The sequence below is a fragment of the Schistocerca cancellata genome, chromosome 4 (assembly GCF_023864275.1).
Source record: "Schistocerca cancellata isolate TAMUIC-IGC-003103 chromosome 4, iqSchCanc2.1, whole genome shotgun sequence".
NCBI lineage: Eukaryota > Metazoa > Arthropoda > Insecta > Orthoptera > Acrididae > Schistocerca > Schistocerca cancellata.
The window spans coordinates 249,540,759-249,565,649 of NC_064629.1; the positions used below are offsets into that span (position 1 = coordinate 249,540,759).

The 24,891-nt window shown below is 37.7% G+C and overlaps 1 protein-coding gene across 1 annotated transcript in view; it reads left to right on the forward strand.

Moving 5' to 3' along the window:
* Positions 1 to 24,891, forward strand: part of LOC126184063 (KICSTOR complex protein SZT2-like) — a 513,866-nt gene that overhangs the window by 466,496 nt on the left and 22,479 nt on the right. Inside the window, exons 32-40 of the mRNA XM_049926423.1 lie at positions 5,042 to 5,115; positions 7,802 to 7,925; positions 9,326 to 9,554; positions 14,396 to 14,609; positions 14,716 to 14,733; positions 18,801 to 18,913; positions 19,007 to 19,203; positions 20,580 to 20,792; positions 23,781 to 23,967. Of these exons, the coding sequence (XP_049782380.1) occupies positions 5,042 to 5,115; positions 7,802 to 7,925; positions 9,326 to 9,554; positions 14,396 to 14,609; positions 14,716 to 14,733; positions 18,801 to 18,913; positions 19,007 to 19,203; positions 20,580 to 20,792; positions 23,781 to 23,967 (1,369 nt within the window). The remainder of the gene's footprint in view (positions 1 to 5,041; positions 5,116 to 7,801; positions 7,926 to 9,325; positions 9,555 to 14,395; positions 14,610 to 14,715; positions 14,734 to 18,800; positions 18,914 to 19,006; positions 19,204 to 20,579; positions 20,793 to 23,780; positions 23,968 to 24,891) is intronic.

Here is a 24,891-nt window from a genome sequence, read left to right on the forward strand (position 1 = left end):
TTGCCTGTTTTTCTTTTAAGCTGCAGCCGTCGGTTTTCTTATTTTCTAGAACGGATGCATTTGCACCCATCAGTTCAAGAAGTACATCTATCTCATACTCCGAGAAATTCAGTGTTCTTCTTTTATTCTCCATTATTCTCCAAAAAAGAAACCAACAGATCAGAAATAGGTACCGAGGTACGTACACACACTTCTGCTTGTCGACGGAAAGAACAGCAAAGATAGAATGTGGCACCAGCGATTATCTGTGCAATTTCATGTTTACTAACATCTTTGCGTTGCCAGGGCACATTCCATTGCAATGTAGAGAGTTTACCGCGGTCAAATGCACAGTTGGCTGATGACGGTTTGCTGACCAGCGATTAATGTTGGTGGACTGCAGAAACATTTTAAACGCGATTTACTTTTAACCATGATCGCGGGACCTTGGTTATCATGCTTTTTGACCGGGGTTGATGCACTCGGCCATCAGTTATTGCTGATCAGACCAACCAGACCAGATTTCCAATGTCTCCCACAAAGATCTGCACAACGTCGGTTGCCTTATCAGAGAAAAGAGCAATTAAACTTGTGACTGACTGCTCTATACCTGTTGTGACAATCAAGTTCTACCAATCAGCACAGTTCTCTATTAGCTATTGGTAATTGTGCTACCTTTTCTAACAATGTGCCTACTGCTTCCAGCTCTGACATTCCTTGCATCTATGGTTCTCTCGATGCTTTGCCCTCGACAACACTCAGTAAAGACTGATAACCTGTTCTTAGTAAGATTAAGGTGAAGCATGAGATATTTGGCAAACACAACAAGATGACTAACAATGTGGATGGAACACCAACAGCTGTACCACTGACACTATGCCTCTACAGCTGCTACCACAAACACAGTTGGTGTGTTTCTTCTAGCATGGACCTAATGACAAACATCACTCTGGAGATACAGGGACAGGGGCAGGGGCTAGACATGAATTGTACCTACATGCACCCAGGAGGTCAGTTCATCAGCTGAACTGATGATGGTAACAGGGTTGCTTACCAAAATATTGTGCCTGTTGGACACTGAGAACCAGCAGTGCAACCATGGACTGTTCTGTTACTGTAGGTTATCATTCACTACTCTGAAATAACAATGTCTCTATGTGGTTAGTTGTGAATGCATTAGTACAAACAGCATACAGAGCTCTTGATGTTCATACATATTTAAAAAGAACAATTAATGATTTGCCGCTGGTTGCGTTATTTGAGTGTAATTCAAGAAATAAAGAAAGCAATTCTGGATTCAAAATGTGTTGTGATTGTATAGTATGCTGATCTGCCTTTTTTATGTGATGAATAACTGACATGATCGTTTAATAACATGTGCACTCTTTATCGGTGGAAGGTAAGAAATAATGAGCATAGTTTACTAACACTTAACACTATAAATAGGAGCTATTTTTAGATGTGTTTCAGGTGATGATGATGCTCATATCTGTACACCCCCCCCCCCCTCTTCATATAAGGAAACAGTCAATTTACACTGCTGGGACTGCTTTCCATCTGTATTTAATGAAATTTCTTTCTTAGTCTTCAGTGACTTAAGTATTTAGATTACTTCAATATTTGTGTTATATAGGAATGAGAAATAATGCACCACAGACAACATTATTGATATGTGTTTTTATTTACTGTTGAATTTTATTATCAGAATCAACAAATGTAGGTGTGCATACATAGACTTTGATAATTGTACACAGTCTGTTACTTATGTTAACACCAACTGATAGCTTCATTTAGGCTTAATGAAGTGTTCTGGATTGGAATAATCAGTTGGTATTTGATAAATGTTAATACAAGTCTCTATATCCTTTATTGACCACTTGCAGCAGAAGAGGTTGTGTGATTAATATGTTGTGGAGTGCATCAGTATTTTTACAACAGAATTCTGGAAATTTAAATATCATTCTGCATCCATAATTTTTTAAACATCTCTGTATTGTTTAAGTCAAAAAGTTGTGTTGCATTTTAGAATGGATCTTTCAATAAACTGTTATAAATGCTGACTTTTAAATTATTGTACTGAGTGAAAGGGAGGGGGGACGGGTGACAGAGATGACTGTGCCAGGTAAAAAAAAAGGGTACATTGTTGTATGTTCATTTATAATGAAAAACAGTGGTACTCTGTTATATTATGCTCATCTATAGTAAAAAAAAAAAAAGTAGCTGCACCACAGCATGCAAAATGTAGTTTTGTTTATTATAAATAAACATTCAGTTTATATAGCCACTGTATGAATTTACCACTCTAATGAACTTGTTTGGGTGTATTATTGTGTGTGAATTGGCAGCCATTCTTGATCTGTTCTTTGGATATGAGTGTCCAACTTTCCTTAGAGGGTATCATTGTAGATGTTCACTTTGGTCTGAAAATCTCTTAGTCAGCTTTAACATGCAATTATGCTACATAAATGGGAGTTACAACTGTGTATTTAGCTTGATATAAAGTAGACAACAGTCTATACTTTTTATGTCTCTGACGTAACAACTGGGTCCCAATATCACTATTGCATCAGAAATATCTAAGGAAAGTGATGGAAAGAGTAGGTGTTGGATATACACAGCTTATCACAGAACATGGAGGTCAGAGACTTGCCTGCCCTGTAAAGCGGGATGAGCAGCAATCTGTATCAGATCTGATGACATAGTACAGTGCTGATGCAGGTACAAGTGTTTTGGAACACACCATTCAGTGCACATTGTTAAAAATGGGGCTTCACAGTAAATGACCCCGACATGCATTCATGCTGACCCAACAACATAGACAATTATGATTGCAGTGGGCACAGAATAAGTGAGATTTGACTGTGGGTTAATGTAAACCTGTCACTTTAATGGATGTATCATTTTTCTTGTTACACCAGTTCTACATCCACAGTTACATATATACTCTGCTAGCCACCAAGCGGTGTGTGGCGGAGGGCACAATTTGCGCTGAAGTCATATTCCCCACCCCCACCCCCCTCTGTTCCACTCGCAGATCACGCGAGTGAAAAATGACTGTCTGAACGCCTCAATATGAGCTCTAATTTCCCTTATCTTTGAATAGTGATCACTGCGCGATTTGAAAGTTGGTGATAATAATATATGCTCTACATCCTCAGCGAACATTGGATTTTGGTATTTTGTGAGCAGCCCCTTCCGTTTAGCATGTTGTCTATCTGCAAGTGTGTCCCACTTCAAATTATCTATGAGATTTGTAACGCTCTTGTGATGGCTAAATGTGCCAGTCACGAATCTTGCCGCTCTCCTTTGGATGTTCTCAATATCTTGAATGAGACCCAACTGGTAAGGATTCCATACAGACGAACAATACTCTAAGCCTGGACGAACTAATGTATTGCAAGCAATTTCTTTTGTTGAAGGACTGTATCGCATCAGGATTCTACCAATAAACCACAATCTAGAGTTTGCCTTGCCCGTTACTTGTGTAATCTGATCATTCCATTTGAGATCATTTCGAATAGCCACACCCAGATACTTGACAGATGTTACCACTTCCAAAGACTGGGCATTTATTTTGTACTCGTACATTAATGGGGATTTTCGCATTGTTATACACAGTAGGTTACACTTACTAATATTGAGAGATAACTGCCAGTCATTACACCACACATTTATTTTCTACAAATCCTCATTGATTTGTCCACAACTTTCACGTGGTACTACTTTCCTGTAGACTACAGCATCATTGGCAAACAATCTAATGCTACTGTCAATACCATCAACCAGATCGTTTATGTAATTCGTGAAAAGCAGCGAACCGATTACGGTGCCCTGGAGCACACCTGAAATTACGCTTGTTTCTGTTGTAGTCACCCCATTTAGGATGACATACTGCTCTCTGTCTGTTAGAAAACTTTCTATCCAACCGCATATGTCATTGTGTAGACCACAAGTGCGCACTTTTTGGAGCAAGTGACAGTGCAGAACTGAGTTGACTGCCTTTCGAAAGTCGAGAAACATGGCATCAACCTGGGAGCTGGAATCTAGAGCCTTTTGTATATCATGCACAAAGAGGGCCAGCTGTGTCTCATATGACCACTGTTTCCTAAAACTGTGCTGGTTTCTGCAAATGAGCTTCTCAGAGTCTAGAAAGGTCATTATTTCTGAACACAAAATATGTCGATGCTTATGTCCAGATAGCCTGCATCCAAGTGAACAGTTGTTCAAAACGTGCTGTGCCATGCACACTGGCAGGTGTGGACAGTATTATACTATGTAGGACATTCTCCTGTGCTTCCATAAGATGTGTGGTAGTACTCAAAGGCACTATGATGGTTGTGCATTACTTGAGCAGTATGGCGGACCATCTGCATCGCTTCATGCTTGAGGTCTTCCCCTATGGCGATGGCATCTTTCAGCCAGATATTTGTCAATCTCACATGTCCAGAATTATTCTACAGTGGTTTGAAGAGCATGATAGTGAATGTATGTTTATGCCTTGATAACCAGATTTGCATAATCTGAACCTAATGGAACACATATGGGACAAAATCAGGCAGCAACTATGTATGGACAAAGCACTGCCTTGCTGTTAATGGGAATTGTGTGTCCTGTGCATAGACATGTGATGCTACATACCTCAAGAAACCTGTTAAGGACCTGATGAATCCATGCCATGAATAATGACTGCTTTATTGCATATCAAAGGTCGGCCAACATGATATTAAGGAGGTGGTTGTAACAGTTTGGCTTATCAGTGTATCATCTTCAGATATTCATTGGTGAATAGGCTGTCAGTTTACATGCAAGATATCACACTTGTGCTATTCTTTTGCAGTAATGGCACATATGGTCTTCCCACTATAGTGGGGAATCAATGTGAAACCCAGAAACCTTTACTGATTTTTGTTCCAGAGACATCACATCATCAACTTAACACTTATACTTCCTTTGCAGAGTTTAAATTGAACAAAAATAATATCTATAGGGATGTGAATAAATATATTTTATGTATTGCTTCTGCCATGCAATAAGATTTTTCACTCTCATTATTAACCAACAGATGGCGTATCCAAGCAGCTGCCACACGGGACCACTTACTCAGTCTCTCAACCTCAGGGACTTCACCTGTCCTTAATGTTGAAGACTCACCTGACCACTCACAGGTAAGGGAGAGAGAGAGAGAGAGAGAGAGAGATGGAAAACCTAGAATGGAATGTAACAATATTATGAAAAGGACAGTTGCTACTTACCATATAGCGGAGATGTTGAATCGCAGATAGTCACAACAAAAACACTTGTGGGTGTGTGGTCTGTTTTTGACAAAGGCCTTGTTAGCCTAAAGCTTATTTTGTGATAGTGTTTTTGTTGGGCCTATCTGCGATTCAGCATCTCTACTATATGGTGAGTAGTAGTTATTCTTTTCATAAAATATATATCCCTTAAACTATTTCACAATATAATTTTCTGCAACTGCAGCAATGGATGACCTTCAGTGTACACTCTCTGTAAAACTCTGTTGCCAGTGACCTTAACTTAGATTGAACAGCATAATAAAGCACATTGTCAACAAAATGCTGTGATTATGACTGTTTTCCATATTAAAGATGAAGTAGTAATGGCTGGGTGCTGAATCAGGGCTCTCTCATTTGAAACTTGTAAGATGTTCTCAAATGTTTGTGGTTATGTATGGGTGAACATTGCTGTTATCGTGTAGTAACATGTTTAAAGTTTTGCTGTATACTTTTAAACTGACTGATGTACCTTGTACTTAAACTGAACCTTCAGTGCATCTTTCCTACCACTATAGATGGGAATTATAAAATCCTTCAAACATCATGTCTGGTGGCATGTTTAAGGATTTTATGATGAGCTGATGGTGTTCCACTCCATACACTGCTGTTTTGTCTCAGTGTTCACATATAGGACCCCTGTCTTCATCTGTATCAATGTGATCAAAAGTTCATCTACAAGGTGTAGGGTGAATGAGAGAGCTAAATGTATTCTGTGGGTCATATGTGCAGTGGAAAAAAGTGAGCACGAAACTTGTGGTTGCCTAATTAGTTAGTTATCATGCCACACAAAACTTAATGAAAGGTGAGGAAAATTGTTTCCTAAATCCATACTTATGAGTCACTGGTTTTCTCTCTGTGGTTTGCTATTTTTGCACAAGTTCATTGGTGACTGCAGACAGTAGTTCCAGCCTTACCTTATTGTGCACATAATTTCATCTGTCCAAAAGCATGAGTGCCTACAGAGCCTCACATTTCATTCCTGTGTCTGCTGCCCCCCATCCTTTCCCCCTGCTTCACTTGGGATTTCTCTTACACCCATCCATTTCAAAGCCCCACATATGTGGAAACATTGCCTGTTTGCCTTGTCTTGTCACACTTGAAACTTCTTTATCTGATAAAATAAAGTACAATAATACATATTTAATAAGTATTATGTGTACTTTGTTTATTTTTCACCATGTGTTCTGATTGTGATCATGAAATTAAAAATGTATTACAATGTTCCAGAATTGAGTAAGGTAAAACTCTAACCTGAAAGAGGTACATGTTTTCCAGCTGCGATGAGCAGGATAGCTGCAGTTGCCACAGAACCTTTTCCCATAGACGAGACGTGCGTGCATTATGCTTTTGAAGTGACTGCCTGCTAGTTACCAGACAGGCAGCTCTCATGCCCACCTCTGCTGTAGAGCATGCTAACCAACTTGGTGCTGAGTGCCCCAAGATGGACAATTCTTTTGTGTTGATTCATATGCTTAGCCAGTCTGGTGGGATCATTCCTACATAAAAAGGAATGATGTGGGCTTGTTAGTAGGTAAACAACATACATGACTGCAAATGCTGCTTTTCCCTTGATGTTATAGGATTTGCCTGTGATGATGTGGGATTCACCATTGATCAGGTTGGGCCAAACAAGATGATGAGAAGCTTGTGATTTATTATCTGATGGAATTTAGTGCAACATAATATACTCTAAATGAAAGCTAAAGCCCCTTTCTCGATTTGACAATAATTCATTCCTACCACCATTGATATTTTTGTTGCATAAACTTTCAGTTGCAGCCAGCAATTAGGTTTTAATGTCAGTATGCACCTTTTGATGGTGTTTGTCTTGCGTCACTGTATGAAAAAATGGCTGGAGCAAGTAAAAATTGTGAAAATTTTTATTTCATTGCCTACATCTGTTTAGGGCCATTAAATAAATACTCCACTTGTTATGTTCTGCAATAAAAATCACTTTTTGAGTATTAAACAATGGAAATTCCAGTTTGGAATATCAACACTGTAAGGAAAACTTGGATTGCTACACTCTGTAAAAATGACACTTTAAGTAGCAGACAGGCACAATTAAAAAGAGACTTACCATTAGCTTTCAGCCACAGGCTTCATCAGAAAAAGAACGAGAAACACATACTTCTCATTCACACAAGAAAACACACCTCATGCACACCCGGAGTTGGCAGTGACATGTGCATGAGGTGTGCTTGCTTATGTGAATGCATGGTATGTGTTTTTCTTTCTGTTTTTGACAAAGACTGTGGCTGAAAGCTAATGTGTAAGTGTCTTTTAATAGTGCCTGTCTGCAACTTAACATGTCATCTTTACAGTAAGTAGCAGTTTATCTTTTTCCTTACATTGTTATGTTTTGAGTATTTATTGTTTGGGCTCCCTACTTTGGAATTTTTTGGCAGTATTAATGTTGTGCCATGCTTATACATTTTGTTTTGTCTTGTTTTAGAAGAATAACAGTCCTGCTAGCACAGCAAAAGATACTGAAGATAGTTCAAGCATTTGCTCTGAAACATCTTCACGTCGTTCGGTAGAAGAAAAATGGCACAGTACTTTATGTGCCAATTTTGTTCTTGAATATAAACAATATCTCCAAACACTTGGATTCATTACAATACAGACAAAGCCTGCTGCTGTAAAGAAAAGGTAATTTAATATTTACAAATATATTGTCTGAAGCTTATATTGCTTATGTGTGTAGTATTTAATTTGTAATATGTTAAGACTAATTTCATTGAAATATACAAGGGGCATTTCAAAAGTCCGTGCAAAAATAAAAACTACTTACGTATTTGGGGTAAACCTTTTTTATTTTTCAACATAGTCTCCTTTTAGAGTTATACACTTTGTCCAATGCTGTTCTAATTTGTTGATCTCTTTCGAATAATAGCAATTGTCCAAGTCTGCAAAATAGCTATTAGTTACAGCAATCACCTCCTCGTTTGAATAAAATCTTTGTCCTGCCTGCCATTTCTTCAAATTGGGGAACAAATAGCAGTCCGAGGGAGCTAAGTCTGGAAAATAGGAGGGATGTGAAATGAGTTGGAATCCTATTTCCAATAATTTTGTGACCACAACTGCTGAGGTGTGTGCTGGTGCATTGACGTGATGGAAAAGGACTCTTTTGCGGTCCAATCGCTGGTGTTTTTCTTGCAGCTCGGTTTTCAAATGATCCAATAACAATGAATAATATGCACCTGTAATAGTTTTACCCTTTTCCAGATAGTTGATGAGGATTATCCCTTGTGTATCCCAAAACACAGTCACCATAACCTTTCCGGCCGAAGGAATGGTCTTTGTCTTTTTCGGTGCAGATTCTCCCTTGCTAACCCATTGTTTAGACTGTTGTCCAGTCTCAGGAGTATAGTAATGTATCCATGTTTCATCCACAGTGCTGAAATGACACTTAAAGTCCTGTGGATTCTTCCTGAACAGCTGCAAACCATCCTTCCAACACTTCACATGATTCCGTTTTTGGTCACTCGTGAGCAGTCACGAAACCCATCTTGCGGATAGCTTTCTCATGTCCAAATGTTTATGCAAAATATTATGTACCCATTCATTTGAGATGCTCACAGCACTAGCAATCTCACGCACCTTAATTCTTCCGTCATCCACCACCATACCATGGATTTTATCAATGATTTCTGGAGTTGTAAACTCCACAGGGTGTCCAGAACGTTCAGCATCACTTGTGTCCATACGGCCACTCCGAAAATTTTGAAGCCACTTATAAACTGTTCTAATCGAAGGTGCAGAGGCATTTTGCCTTTCATAAAATAATGTTTAATCACCATACAAAATTCTTTTTCGTCCATTATTTGACAATCACTCGACTTCCTTGACTCACACGAATCCCAAACACAAAGAAATAGACCAATATGGCTGAAACTTGGTGTGTGTTCTTTCCAAAGATGCTACTAATTAAATATGACCTTGATATGGGCCAGTGGTGCCATCTCTCAGACTTTGCATGGACTTTTCAAATGCCCCTCGTATGTATTTTGTGACCAATTTCCTAATGTATGCGCAAAATTGAATTTCAGTCATAAGCGATCACAGAAAAAGAAAGATGATGATGATGGGAAGAAGAGTTTACAGAATCTTTCCCCCACAGAACTTGTAGAGAGAGGTGTGTGGTATCTTCAGAAGTCACTTCTTGGCGGGATTCTTCTGTTTGAAATCTCATTTTGTGAGCCATTTTTGCTTGCAAAGCTGCACGCACTAGAATGCTCTCGCCTTCAGTCAAAGACATCTAGTGCTCTAATATCTCAGGTATGTATATCTCTTTCTGTTTCCTTATTCTTCACCATTCCTTGCTTATGAATAAGTAACAATAAAGATTATGAAAAGTGATCTACACAAATGTACTAAGGAATACCAAAAGTTACACTGTATTGTAAAAGTCAGTGTCACAATAAATTGTTAATATGTGAAACTCGGATGCAAATAATGTCTAATGGGAACTGCTGTTACATATTACTGTGTTACAGAATGAAGTCTGCATTGTAAGATCAGTTTTGCAAAACATTATTAACAGGAAGGATATAGTCTCTGTTGTCTAATACACCATGAACAAATAAAAATTAGTGATCTGCATGGGGCCATTTTCAGACACTCTGAATAACAAAATGTGCATTCTAAACACGTTCTTCAAGATTAAGCTAAATAGAAAATGGGTGTAGGAAATGCCAAGTCAAGTTAAATCCAAGCTTAAATCCCCCGAGAAAAACCATCTTAAATCTACATCTATTAATTTATCTTGCAACAGCTACAGAAATACTTCAGCTTGAGCTTGATTAAATGAAGAGAGTGAAAAATTCAAAACTGAAAAAGTAAGCAGTTGAGCTGGCTTGATTTATTTGAAATGGATTTAGGCATGCTGACACCATAACTTCTTTCTGCATCCTTTGAAGAAGGTTTTAAATCATGTAACTCGATGAAAAAGAGGATTTTACCTGAACTGTGGATGACATAGATCTAGTTGCTTTACTGCAGAACTGAAGCAATTATAGAAGAGTTCATTAAAGGAAGTATATCAGTATGATTAAAAACTAAATATAATCAGACCAAAGTTGTATATAATCAGTATGTAAAAGAAATACATTGAAGATTAGTCACATTGTTGAGCATTAGTATTCAGAAATATAAAAATGGTCTGCAATTTATGTGGGAAACTGATGTCATATTCAAATTTAAATTCCCATTTTGGGAACATGGGAAGTCAGTAACAGATGTACAAAACAGTTTAAAGAAATGAATCATGAATCTTACCATTTTGGCAGGTGTGCTTGCTACTTACTGAGCTGAGTGCTTCATCATTATCACCTAATGCATCTACCTTTGCTAACAAGGGAAACTCCCCATCACACACCTCTCAGATTTAGTGGTAAGAGGGCCCACTTGACAGCCCATCAAAAACTGAACACAGATCAAGCATGAAAACAGGAAGAAGGTGTACTGAACTGTGAAAAGAAAGTGAAATAGAAACAGTGAATAGTCCAGTCAAAAGAACTTCGACATAGAGAAAGGCAGATGAACCATTGCGTAATGGTTAAGTGGAAACTTTATTGGACTGTAAGGCGGGTAACCTGTGTTCTTACCATTTTTTTGCTGTTTGCTCTATTCAGATTTGTGTTTGTGTCATGGTTAACATCTGTTTGCAACAGCAGGGTGTATGAAAGGGACCTGTAATGAAATTTGATTCTGCACAACTACTCTGTTAGCAACCGAAAGGCAGTGACTCTCAAATGGAAACTGCAAACATTTAATGACAAGGCAACAAGTCAACCAAATCCTCCACTGGAAAACATGTCTGGTGTGTCATACGCGACATTAGTGACAATACGTGTATCAAATGGAAGGAATCCTTATCGACGCACGTAATTTGTATGCCTGGTGAGTGAGTGAGATATGCGTCCTTGCCCGATTTAGCTGTTTGTATGAATTTGAATGTGATCCCTCCCAAGGAAATGATGAAAACATAATAGTTTGTCACATAACTTGTGACAAATGAGTGCAACAGTTTCACAATCATACAGTTTTCCCTGTGCTCTGTTAAAACATGGTTTTTGAAGTTGCATTCCATTTTGGACATTTTGATCCTTGAATTCCTTTGTTGTAACATAGTTCACACCTGTTTATTTGTTCTTTTCATTTCTGTGAGATGTCTATGTGGTATCTTGCCTGCTTGGTTATTCATCACAATTACTTGTGACAGTAATGTATTCTTACCACATGACTCATATTCTATGACCATTGTATAGTGTGAGTATGACAACTGCCAAGACTACAGAAAGAGGACAAACATTTCAATGACCAGATGGACAGTTCAAACTTTTGTAAAAAATAAATAAATAAACAGTACGAGGGAGAATTGAACCCAGGTCGTCCGCATGACAGTCCAACACCATGACCACTTAACCATGATGCCATAGTTCTTCCGCTGCGATCGATGTTGCAAATTGTCGGTATGCCTCTGTGTGGGCTCTAACCTCTATGATTTTATCCTCATGGTCTCTTCGTGAGATATATGTAGGAGGGAGCAATATACTACTTGACTCCTCGGTGAAGGTATGTTCTTGAAACTTCAACAATGAACAAGTGTACTGTAACCTACTTCCTACTGCATTTCCTTTGGATTCTTCCAATGAATCTGTCTGCCATCTGCTTTACTGATGATTAATTTTATATGGTCATTCCATTTTAAATAACTCCTAATGCCTACTCCCAGATAATTTATGGAATTAACTGCTTCCAGTTTCTCACCTGCTATATTGTAGCTAAATGATGAAGGATCTTTCTTTCTATGTATTTGCAGCTCATTACACTTGTCTACATTGAGATTCAATTGCCATTCCCTGCACCATGTGTCAATTCATTGCAGATCCTCCTGCATTTCAGTACAATTTTCCAGTGTTACAACCTCTCGATACACCACAGCATCATCCACAAAAAGCGTCAGTGAACTTCCGATGTTACCTACAAGGTCATTTATATATATTGTGAATAGCAACGGTCCTACGACACTCTCCTGTGGCACACCTGAAATCACTCTTACTTCATAAGACTTCTCTCCATTGAGAATGACATGCTGCGTTCTGTTATCTAGGAACTCTTCAATCCAATCACACAATTGGTCTGATAGTCTGTATGCTCTTACTTGGTTCATTAAAGGACTGTGGGGAAATGTATCAAACGCCTTGCGGAAGTCAAGAAACACGGCATCTACCTGGGAACCCGTGTCTATGGCCCTCTGAGTCTCGTGGACGAATAGCATGAGCTGGGTTTCACATGATCGTCTTTTTCGAAACCCATGCTGATTCCTACAGAGTAGATTTCTAGTCTCCATAAAAGTCATTATACTCGAACATAATATGTATTCCAAAATTCTACAACTGATCGACGTTAGAGATATAGGTCTATAGTTCTGCACATCTGTTCGATGTCCCTTCTTGAAAACGGTAATGATCTGTGCCCTTTTTCAATCTTTTGGAATACTACGCTCTTCTAGAGACCAATGGTACACCGCTGCAAGAAGGGAGGCAAGTTCCTTCACGTACTCTGTGTAAAATCGAACTGGTATCCCATCAGGTCCAGGAAATGAATTAAGGAAAGGCAAACTTACATTTCTAGCAGTTGTAGACTTAGAGAAAGCTTTTGATAATGTTGATTGGAATACTCTCTTTCAAATTCTGAAGGTGGCAGGGATAAAATACAGAGAGCGAAAGGCTATTTACAATTTGTGCAGAAAGCAGATGTCAGTTATAAGAGTCGAGGGGTATGAAAGGGAAGCAGTGGTTGGGAAGGGAGTGAGACAGGGTTGTAGCCTCTCCCCAATGTTAGTCAATCTGTATATTGAGCAAGCAATAAAGGAAACAAAAGAAAACTTCGGAGTAGGTATTAAAATCCATGGAGAAGAAATAAAAACTTTGAGGTTCGCCGATGACATTGTAATTCTGTCAGACAGAGCAAAGGACTTGGAAAAGCAGTTGAACGGAATGGACAGTGTCTTGAAAGGAGGGTATAAGATGAACATCAACAAAAGCAAAACTAGGATAATGGAATGTAGTCGAATTAAGTCGGGTGATGCTGAGGGAATTAGATTAGGAAATGACACACTTAAAGTAGTAAAGGAGATTGCTATTTGGGGAGCAAAATAACTGATGATGGTCGAAGTAGAGAGGATATAAAATGTAGACTGGCAATGGCAAGGAAAGCATTTCTGAAGAAGAGAAATTTGTTAACATCGAGTATAGATTTAAGTGTCAGGAAGTCGTTTCTGAAAATATTTGTATGGAGTGTAGCCATGTATGGAAGTGAAACGTGGACGATGAATAGCTTAGACAAGAAGAGAATAGAAGCTTTCGAAATGTGGTGCTACAGAAGAATGCTGAAGATTAGATGGGTTATTCACATAACTAATGAGGAGGTATTGAACAGAATTGGGGAGAAGAGGAGCTTGTGGCACAACTTGACTAGAAGAAGGGATCGGTTGGTAGGACATGTTCTGAGACATCGAGGGATCACCAATTTAGTATGGGAGGGCAGCGTGGAGGGTAAAAATCATAGAGGGAGACCAAGAGATCATAGAGTAGCATGGAGAGCTGCATCAAACCAGTCTCAGGACCACAACAACAACAACAACATAGTGTGTGTGTGTGTGTGTGTTTCAGTATAGCTTTTTATAACTTTAAACCACTTGAATCACATTCATCACATCATCATTTTAGTACAGGTAATAAGAACATCAATGCCATCGAGCCAAAAATCCTACCTATATAACAGAAAATAGTGCCGGTAGTGGTAGTGAAAGATTCCATCTCAGAACTACGATCAACAAAGAAAGGACATAAAAACAGGATGCCGCTTAACACTACATAATTTAATAGCCATCTGAAAGATGTACTGTAATTCAGCAATCATCTGCAAAAACAGAACAGGCTATTCAAAATAGAAAAGATCATTTTAGGCTGCAGTGAATATTGTAAACCTTGAAATATTACTCATTTATTTCTCCCATGCAAGATTTCATATTTGTTTTTATGGAAATTTCTCAAATGCTGTAAGAGATGTAGACTTAGAAACATTTTTCATGTGTTAATTTGAAATTGCAGTTTACACTTAGCTTCCTGGATGAATGTGATAAAATCAAGATCCTGATGCATTTGCATTCATTCACATATGATTACCATTTGAGAAGCATTGCTGGCTACGTATCAGGTCGCCAAGCGCTTCTTCGTCAGGGTTATCATTTAACCCATTTTCTGGAAGATTTTATGAAGTACTACTCCAAAGCTCCCAATTTTGCAAGAAACCTTGTATATGCAGGTAAGTTTTCTTTTTGAGGCATTGTATTTCAGAAGTTTACTAATTAATTATCAGAAAATAACAAAAAAAATAAAATAATATTACTGCAGAGAATTAAGAAAACAAGGAACTTGTTTCATCTCCAGTAGTTCATTCTGTGAACTACTAAATATTGTATGAAAACCCTGTGTCAGCTGACAGAAGTATCATATTTCTCTCTCTTCTCTTCCCCTTCCTCCCTTTCTCTTTTTTTGGTAAAAATTTAAGAAGGAACGTTCATTTTTCTGTTTCTTATGCAGCAATATGAGTAAAATATGGAACTGTCTGAAAAATGAAAATTTAACTTTTGCCCTAGGAATAGACACAAAAGTGGTGTGTTTAGCACTCATCAGCTTTGTGTTGCCTGCCATTCCTGGTATTTATTTAATAATTATTCTTAAAATTGAGAGACTTGTTCAGAATTATACTAAAAACAGATTTATTTCTTATGTTTTGTTTTATGAATTTGAATTTCATCTTACTGCATACATAGTTATGTATAAAATGACTAAGAGCACTGATAGTCACTCAGCTTTAAAACAAAATGTTATACGGTACACATGTGCTAAAGAAGTAATGATGACTGCTCAATCTTTCAAGCTCTTGTTCTCCTCCATAGAAGGAAATTTAAACATAGGTGCATAAGACACTTCTAACACTGCAACATTATGCATTCAATGCATAAGACAATTGGTACTTTGTTTGCATGTCTACAGGAAGAGAAGCTAAAAGACATTCTAGTATCTAACCAGTGACTGTGTAAAAAACTTCTGGATGCTCACCAGCCTTTGGAATGTACTTGGAATTCGACATGATTGCCCTAAATGGTTATAAATTATTTTCTTGTAGTTTTTTTCAGTGTCTTTTTGCCAACAAAGTTTATTTAAAAAGGATGAAGCCTTTAGTTGGTAGGAATAGATTTATTGGTTTGAGGTACAGAAACCTAATCCCATTCAAAGTAATCTTCTTGCTAATGCACACACTTCACCCAACACTCCTAACATTATTCAAAATACTTCAGGATTAAGTCTTTTCGAGTAGTGATTAGCTAGGTCATCATATTCCACATGATGTTTTGTCTTGATGCATCATGTTCCTTTCAGGGGCATTTTCAGCTTGGGAGATAGCTGAAAGTCACATGGGGCCATGTTGGTAAGTAGGAAGCCTGACTAACCACAGGAATATTGTGTTTGGTGAATAAAGTCTGAATCAGATTTGCAGGAGGGGCAGATGTGTTATTGTGATGGGGCTGCCCAGTTTTTACTGCCGACATATCCAGTCGTTGGCAGCACACAGCATCATAAAGATGACAAAGGGACTTGTGGTAGTGTTCCTTTCTGATGGGTTGGCTATTGGTGTGTGCTCATGATGTACCACCCCATCAGTGTTAAAAAAAAAAAAAAAAAAGGAGCAGGTATTGCTACAGATCTGCCATGATTTTGTTGGTCCTGAAGATGTCAGCTGTTTCTATTGTAATGATTGCATCTTGGTTTTTGGGTCACACACACAATCCCACGTCTCTGATTTGCAGATGGTGTTGCTGCTTCCCTATCATCATCAAATGCAGTATGAATTTTGTGGACACTCTACTCTTGTTCAAATCCTCAATCAAAACTGAATGTACCAATCCAATTCTTACACCTACCTCATTTGCAAGTTCTTGTACTGTGATATGACATTTTTCCATGCCCAGTGTCTGCACTTGCTCAATGACATTGTCATTTCCTCTTGTTGTGGGGCTGATGAAATATTGTCCACTGTCAACTGATGTGGGGCCATCTTTGAATCAGTTGCAGGACCCCTTTATCTATGAGTTGCTCATGGCATCATCCCCAGAAGCTTGTTGAATCTTGCAAATGGTTTGCATTTGGGTAACTTCAAGTTTTTGACAAGATTTGATATTATTTCACTGCTCTGTTTTTTCTGTCACTAAACAACTTACTGGAATCTGATGAGAGCTCACAACAGGTCCATGTTCATGGGCTGGCCGTTAGCAACTTACACTGTCTGCTGATGAGAAAAAATTCACAACTACCCATGACTGTCCCCCACCACATCTCCACCAAAGTAAGTCTTCCGCACTTCTTTTGCTTACACTGGAAACAAGAAGGTCGGATACTGTTTGAACACTCCTGATACTATGAAAGTTTATTTGTCAGTGTGTCCCAGAATTGATTCTCAATTTAAGTAGAATTAAGTAACTCAAAATAGTCCAGAAACAATGCATTATACAGATCTAATTTGTATAGTTCATTAAATTTTAATGTACTCATCTACAATAAATTCATCTTCTGTGTCCACAGAAGAGTGAATTGTTTGCATTTGATTGTAACTGCTTGTCTATAATGCAAATTTCTACCTTAATCAAACAGTTGAAAATCCAGGATGAAATAATGACAGTATTGTGAAAAGAATAGATTACTACTCACCATATAGAGGAGATGTTGAGCTGCAGACGAGCACAACAGAAAGTTTGCTAAACATGTGAGCTTTTGGCCAAAAAACCTACTTCTAAAAATAGACAACACACACACGTTCACACAAGCACAACTCACACACACATGACCACAGTGTCTGGTCACTGACCAGAGACAATGATCATCTTGGTTGTCATAATTTGAATAGTTTTCTGCCTGTAATAATGCGTAATGACTGAAAATATTTGTAAAGAAAGTTTATGTGGTTAGAAAGCAGAGTCTTTCATTGAGGACAAGGTAACAGGTCTGACAGAGGATTTATTGAGTGATCTGTTGGAACATTAATTTCTGAGTATATGTCAAAGAGAATGCAGCAGCCTGAGGAATGTGACTGTTTGAAACTGAAAACAGGAAAAATAAGTAGCTTTTAAATAAGTACATTCTGTGCCTGAATGAAGTCAGTTCCAATGCATTATGCTGACTTAAGATGTGTAGAACTGCTCAGTGCTTCAAAACAGGCTAATGACACACAAAATTCATTTGAAATTCAGCAACTATCAGAATGTCGGACTGAAGTTTTTTGCTGTAGTATCCTTGTTGTTTCTCTCAAAGATGATGAAGTTTATCACCATATGCTCTAATCTTTATTTTTATTTTATACTGCAAGAATATTTTATACAACTGCCTGGATGCCACTATTTTTCCACTTGGTCAGTTGATATATTTTTGAGTTGTCTGCTATGGCAGATTATTTAAACTAGAACAGCAAGGATTTCTTTTCAGATTTATTGTGCAAGTTGGATTTTGCAAATTTCTATTTGATTGAAATAGTCTCAAACTAAACTGTAAATAATCATGAGAAGAAGAAATGAAGACTTACTGAAAGAACAGAAGCTGAGAAGTAGTATTAATATTTCTTCAAAATTAACTACATTAAGAAAATGAAATATTAAGGCAGTTCTGAAAGGGTTTTTGTACTAGTCAGATGTATGGTGAACAGTGCATCAGTTGCATGTTAACTTTAAAATCCTAGCAGCTACGGAAATCAGAATAATGGGCTTTTAAAATCTCATACATATATGTTAGCACATGAGTGTCAGACCACCAAACTGAAATATTTATCATAATAATAATATTACTAACAACAATACAAATGTATATTATTTTGTAATAGAAAATCATGTATGGAAGATAAAATAATGATGTGAAGAAAAAACATCATCTGCTACACAGAGGAAATGTTGAATGGCAGTGAGGCACTTAAAAAATGAATGATGATTGCTGCTTAGCTTTTGAAATTTTTATCATAGCAGAGCACACACATTGGCACTGTTGTTAACAAAATTGACTTGTGTTGACAGAAGTAAGTTTTAAATCCCTGTCCAACCATTCATGATAAAATTATTTGTGGTTTTTCTAGACAATTTGAGGCAAATGGTTTTCCTAGACAACTTCAGGCAAATTCTTGGATAGTTCCTATGAGTGAGGTATGGGAAATTGCATTCCCCATACTGTATAGATGAATAAATAGTCCATTTATGATGACCATGCTGTTGTTAGGAAGGTCAGCTCTGACCTCATCCTCCTCTCCATTTTTGTTATCATGTTTCCTCCCATTATAAGTATGTCTAATTCCTCTGCAGTTGTAATATTGAGACTTGGGCTTGTACTGTTTTCTTCTAATTTGATAAGAAATGCTGCAGGAAATTTTTTATCTTAAGAGTACTGTTGGTTTCAGATGTACTGGATGTGGAAGACCTGACAACACCAGCCCGTCAACTTTTCAACTACCTTTTGAGTCATGAGAAGCAGTATCGGATGGAAGTTTTTCGAATGGTTCCAGTGACTTATGAAATTGATACTCCATATGTAAGTATAATCACATGTGGGAAAGATGTAATTTATTTCATTTTAAGTCACCATCAAGTACCATGTTATCAGTTTGTCCAATTATTTTTACAGGATAATGAATATGTTCTTGTTCAACTTGAAAATACACCTCATATCACATATAAAGATGCTCATGATGTGAAACGTACAGATGATTTTGATATCACCTTGATTGTATCTCATAATTCATTTTTATATGATCAAGCTGAGAAGTCCATTGAAGAGTCAACATTACGGCTGAAATATTACATTATTTTAACAAGTCGCAGGTGAGTTCTGTGCATGTAATAAATATTAATTGATGATTAGTTGTCCAAATGTCATTATTTTGTATTTTTTTATAATTGTTTATGCAGAATATAATGTGTGGCCAAATGTGTTTCTGTCCAAGCTTCAATTGTTAATAAGAAGCAGGAGAAGACTCATCTGCAATATACAGAGTGTAAATTATACTAAACTCATACCTCAGGAACTCCCAGCGCAATGTGAATAAAAACTGTGCCACTCTTTACAGTTCACTCTTATGAACTAAATGTTTCTGTTTCTCAGCTTATTTACTAACATGTGTATTTAAAGAAACAGGCTCATAACTTGGTCAATAAGCCTTCCATTTGTATGAACTTTAGCTTGTATTGGCAGAAAAGATGCCACACCTGATACGGCATAGTGTGAGCTTTGGATCTTCAGCCATACCTATTTCACTTTTCTGTGATTTGCTGCAATTGTTTCAGGCAAATATCAGAACTGGTTCTTAAACAACACAAGGTCACTTCATACTGTCATCCTTCCTCAACCTATTGTTTTGTCTTTAGTTATCTAAATGACCGTGAGATATCAAACTCTAAGCACCCATTTCCTTTCACTCTATTTTTGGACTTGACATTGTATTATGTCTGTGATGTGTGAAGTAAAGTGCAGCCATAGATGTTTCAACTCCCAGGTTATATTTGTCTACCTCAATGTCCATGTCATATTCTGCTGTACATATTAACTTCATCACTTTCCTCATTTAAAATGTCTTTTAAAAGGATAATTTATTTTATGATTCCCGTATATTCCTTCCAGTGTCAAATGTTGTGTGTTCTTGTCAACCAAACACAAGCCCCAAACCAATATAACTATTGTGGCTTTGTTGTCTGCCAATTGTATTGTGTTAACCTTTTCTGTATGCTGTGTTTAATGATTGTGTTTCCCTTTCGCAGCATTTTGTTGAACTTCCCGTGTGCTGCATGCCTACAGTACTAGTTTTGTACTTATTATGATATTCTGATAAAAATATCTTTCTCACATATAAATTAATTATAAACTGAAACTGTTGTGCAGACTATTGGGAGACCTCAAAATATTATGGTTATCCATTGTAAATCAGTTTCAGTTTACATACACCACTTCATTGTATATTAATCAAATACATGCAGTTAACTCCAGACCCATTCCCACAATGCCAATGTAAACACATTGATCCAGATTCAATCCCTGCATATTCACATCCTCTCAGTTTCCACACTCAGTGTATTTCATAAAAATACTACCAAATTAAATTTTTTTAAGAAATCTGATTTTGGTTATTTTTTCGTTTTATTCAATAAGATAAGTGATGGGATGTGTGATGTTGAATTCAGTAATTGTACATACTTTTAAACAGGGAACTGTACCCGAAGCTAGAAATTGAAAGGAAACTTGGAAAGTTCTGCACAGTTTCAACTGCTACACATGAACAACCACAGCAGCCTTTGCCTGACGACCAATGCAGTGATAAGAATGCTTCTGACAGTGAAACTGTTCACAGCGGGCTTGAATCATCAACAAGTTCAGAACATACAAAGGACATCAGTGTCCCAACACAAACGCAGATAAGGTATTTCATGGACATAATTGGCTTTTTAATTGAAATTAGAAGTGGTGTTTACAATTACATTATTCAGACTAATTGAAAGATGATTGTAAGCAGAGAACACACTCAAATGTTAATCTGTAAGTAAACAACAAATATCACTGTCAGTCTCTCTGGCACCATGTAGGAACATAGGCATGTATATGCACGTGTGTTTGTGTATTTTACTCTAGATCGTCAAAGGATAACTCTGAAAGCTAGCAAGTTTTCTTCCTTTTGCGCATGCCTTTTGACAACTCAATGCTACTGCCTTTCAGTGAGTGGTCTCCTTTAATGCTAAAATATTTACATCCTACAACAACTTTCCTACAACATTAATACCACATTTAATTTATTTGATCATGCAGTGAGTTAGAAGAGAGTCTCCTCTTTTCGTCTTATGTGCATAAAAACTTGAATAAGTGTAACCCTCTGTGAAAGTACTTAATGTGACTCAGCTTAGCATGTGCCCTTTTAGCCATGTTTCTGTGTTCTAAATTAGATGCTGTATGAGCTTACTTAGTTTTTCAGGCTGCACTTGAAGAAAATTCAGTGTTATGTGAACTAGCACGTGAATAGCTCTCTTGCGCATTCTAAATAAATGCTAGGCTGACGTTAGCTCTTCCAAGCACCACTTTACAGATAACTTATTGTTGCTAAATATGTGTGAGGTAATATGTGGCATGTCCCATAAATATGTGCTATATAGAATAGTGATTCATAAGTAAATACAAATTTAAATATTTTTTGAGAAATAAAGTACTTCATAGATAAGCTTTCCATATCAAGATAAAAGTGTTAGCATTTTACTTTAGAGTAATGTTTTGAGTAATGATATGGGGAAAACATTTCATAATTAGTATCCTATCCCAGACATGTAATTAGAAACAGTGGCAGTTTACAAATCTAGATCAACAAGCACTTTGTAAGTACCCTAGATTAGACCCTACATCTTCTTGCAACACCTTATGGAATTGTGAAATACCTTTAGTGTAGACTGCTGCAACAATGCTTCACTTAGTTTCTCATTCAGTCTATTCGTTTGTTCAGAACTACTAACATAACATTTCATTCATCTTGCACTAACATAGTCATCTACAAACAAGAAAAAAACCATGAGATGCAAAAATCAGCATTGTCTTGTAACAACTGGCCCATTCCGATGCATAATTATCACAGTGGATCAATCACTCGAAAATACCTTGTAAGCAATGATTGTCATATCTACCAGCATAGTATCTGAAATACAATCATCTCAGTATATCTGCATGTTTCTCACATTGTTTTGTTGTGGTCTACCAATTTTTTCACAAATAACTTTAAGGAGACTGTGTTCTACTGTGTATGTATAAACATACTATGATCCTTAAAGAGGTCTTGATGTGACACAAAACATATAAATTGTGGAGCTGTGGTATATTGCTACAAGGTTTACCATGTATTGGCTGTGGGTATCGTCATCTTTAAATTGTTCATTTAGATCTTCATGTGTTACAATATAAATAATATACAATGAGGTGATAAAAATCACACTATAGCGGTATACCCTTGTACAGATGGTGGTAGTATTGGGTACACAAATATAAAAGGGCAGTGCATTGGCAGAGCTGTCATTTGTACTTAGTTGCTTCATGTGGAAAATTTCCATTATGATTATGACCACATGATGGTAATTAACAGACTTCAAATGCAGAATAGTAGTTGGAGCTAGACGCATGAGACATTCCAATTAGGAAATCATTAGGAATTTCAATATTCCAAGAACCACAGTGTTAAGAGTATGCTGAGAATACAAAATTTCAGGCATTACCTCTCCCCATGGACAATGCAGTGACTGACGACCTTCATTTAATGACTGGGAGGAGCAGTGTTTGTATAGAGTTGTCAGTGGTAGCAGACAAGTAACACTGCCTGAAATAACCACAGAAATCAATGTGGAATGTATGATGAATATGCCCGCTAGGACACTGCTATCAGACAGCCAAAGTGAGAGCCTTCGCTAACTGCATGACATCACCTGCATTGCCTCTCCAGGGTTCGTAATCATATTGATTGGGCCCTTGACAACTCTAAACATGTGACCTGGTCAGATGAGTCCTAATTTCAGTTGGTAAGAGTTGATGGTAGGATTTGAGTGTGGTGCAGATCCCACAAAGCCATGGACCTAAGTCGTCAACAAGACACTCTGCAAGCTGGTGGTGGCTCCATAATGGTGTGGGTTGTGTTTACATAGAATGGACAGGGCCCTCTGGTCGAACTGCACCAATGATTGACTGCAAATGCTTATGTTCAGCTACTTGGAGACCATTTGCAGCCATTCATGGACTTCATGCTCCCAAGCAATGATGTCATGACACCAGGACACAACTGTTCATGTTTGGTTTGAAGAACAATCTAGAGAATTCGAGAAAATGATCTGTCCACGCTGATTACTCAGTATGAATCCCATTGAACATATATGGAGCATAATTGAGAGGTCAGTTTCTGCACAAACTCCTGCACTGGCAACACTTTTGCAATTATGGGTGGATGTAGAGGTAGCATGGCTCAGTATTTCTGCAGGGGACTTCCAACAACTTTTTGAGTCCATGCCGTGATGAGTTGCTGCACTACACTGGTCAAAATTACGTGATATTGGGAGGTATCTCATGACTTTTGTCACCTCATTGTAGTGAAGACACTATGAATTCATCATAGTTATCTGCATCATATATTTAAAAATCACATAAACTACCTCTTTAAGAAGGGAAGAGATTTTAATAACTCACATGATCATAGTGGCAGTGTTTGCTACTAAATACTAAATGTGACTGTAGCTAGGGTATGGGCATTTTGTCTCTCTTTTTTTCTTGTCAAGTGACCTGTAGAACAAAACAAATTTTTTCAGGAAATCTGTAATGATTTTTGCCTTATACTTTCATTGGTAACTAACTTAAGAAGAAACCATTTTTTATGTAATTTTGTTGCTTTCAGACAAGAATCTGTGAACTACTTGGGCTACTATTCGTCACACGAACAGTTGATGCAGCAGCTTATTTTGGAACAAGCATCCACTTCATGTAATCGCATAAAGAGCATGGTAGCAAAAGGAATGGTTGATTGCAGAACTCATTTGTTATGGGATAAACTTCAGTGTTCTCCAAAAGACACCAAGGAAATGGTAATGTGATTTTTTATACAATTTTTCGTTGTGTCCAGTTGAATTTCAACAGAAAATGATTCAGTCTGAAAACTCTGCTTGTTGCTCACTTCATTTAATTGATTTGTGTTTTGTATGGCATGCTAGAAATATTAAATTCTTACTTAATAAGGTAGTAGTGAAAGTAAAATTTCCAGAGTTATTTAAAATTTTTGTTAGATATGAAACTTCCTGGCAGATTAAAACTGTATGCTGGACTGAGACTCGAACTCTGGACCTTTGCCTTTTGCAGGCAAGTGCTCTGCCAACTGAGCTACCCAAGCACAACTCATGACCCATCCTCAAGCTTTACTTACACCATTACCTCATGTTGTGACTTGGCAAGACAGCCAAGTCACTATGCGAGGATGCCGAAATGCACGCTATAAGATCACGCAGACTGGCGTGAGGTCTGGAAAGCAAATAAAGTATGTAGTTGAAGTAATACTTAACTTTATTCCATAATTGGTGAACATCGCTCTTGTTGATACATAAGAGCAGTCTCAATATACACTGGTAATGGCGCCTTGCTAGGTTGTAGCAAATGACGTAGCTGAAGGCTATGCTAACTATCGTCTCGGCAAATGAGAGCGTATTTGTCAGTGTAGCATCGCTAGCAAAGTCGGCTGTACAACTGGGGCGAGTGCTAGGATCTGTCTCTAGACCTGCCGTGTGGCGGCGCTCGGTCTGCAATCACTGACAGTGGCGACACGCAGGTCCGACATATACTAACGGACCGCGGCCGATTTAAAAGGCTACCACCTAGCTAGTGTGGTGTCTGGCGGTGACACCACACCTCACCTCCTACCTTCCAAACTTCACAGAAGCTCCCTTGTGAACCCTGCAGAATAATCGTTCCTGGAAGAAATGCTATTGTGGAGACATGGCTTAGCCATGGCCTGGGGC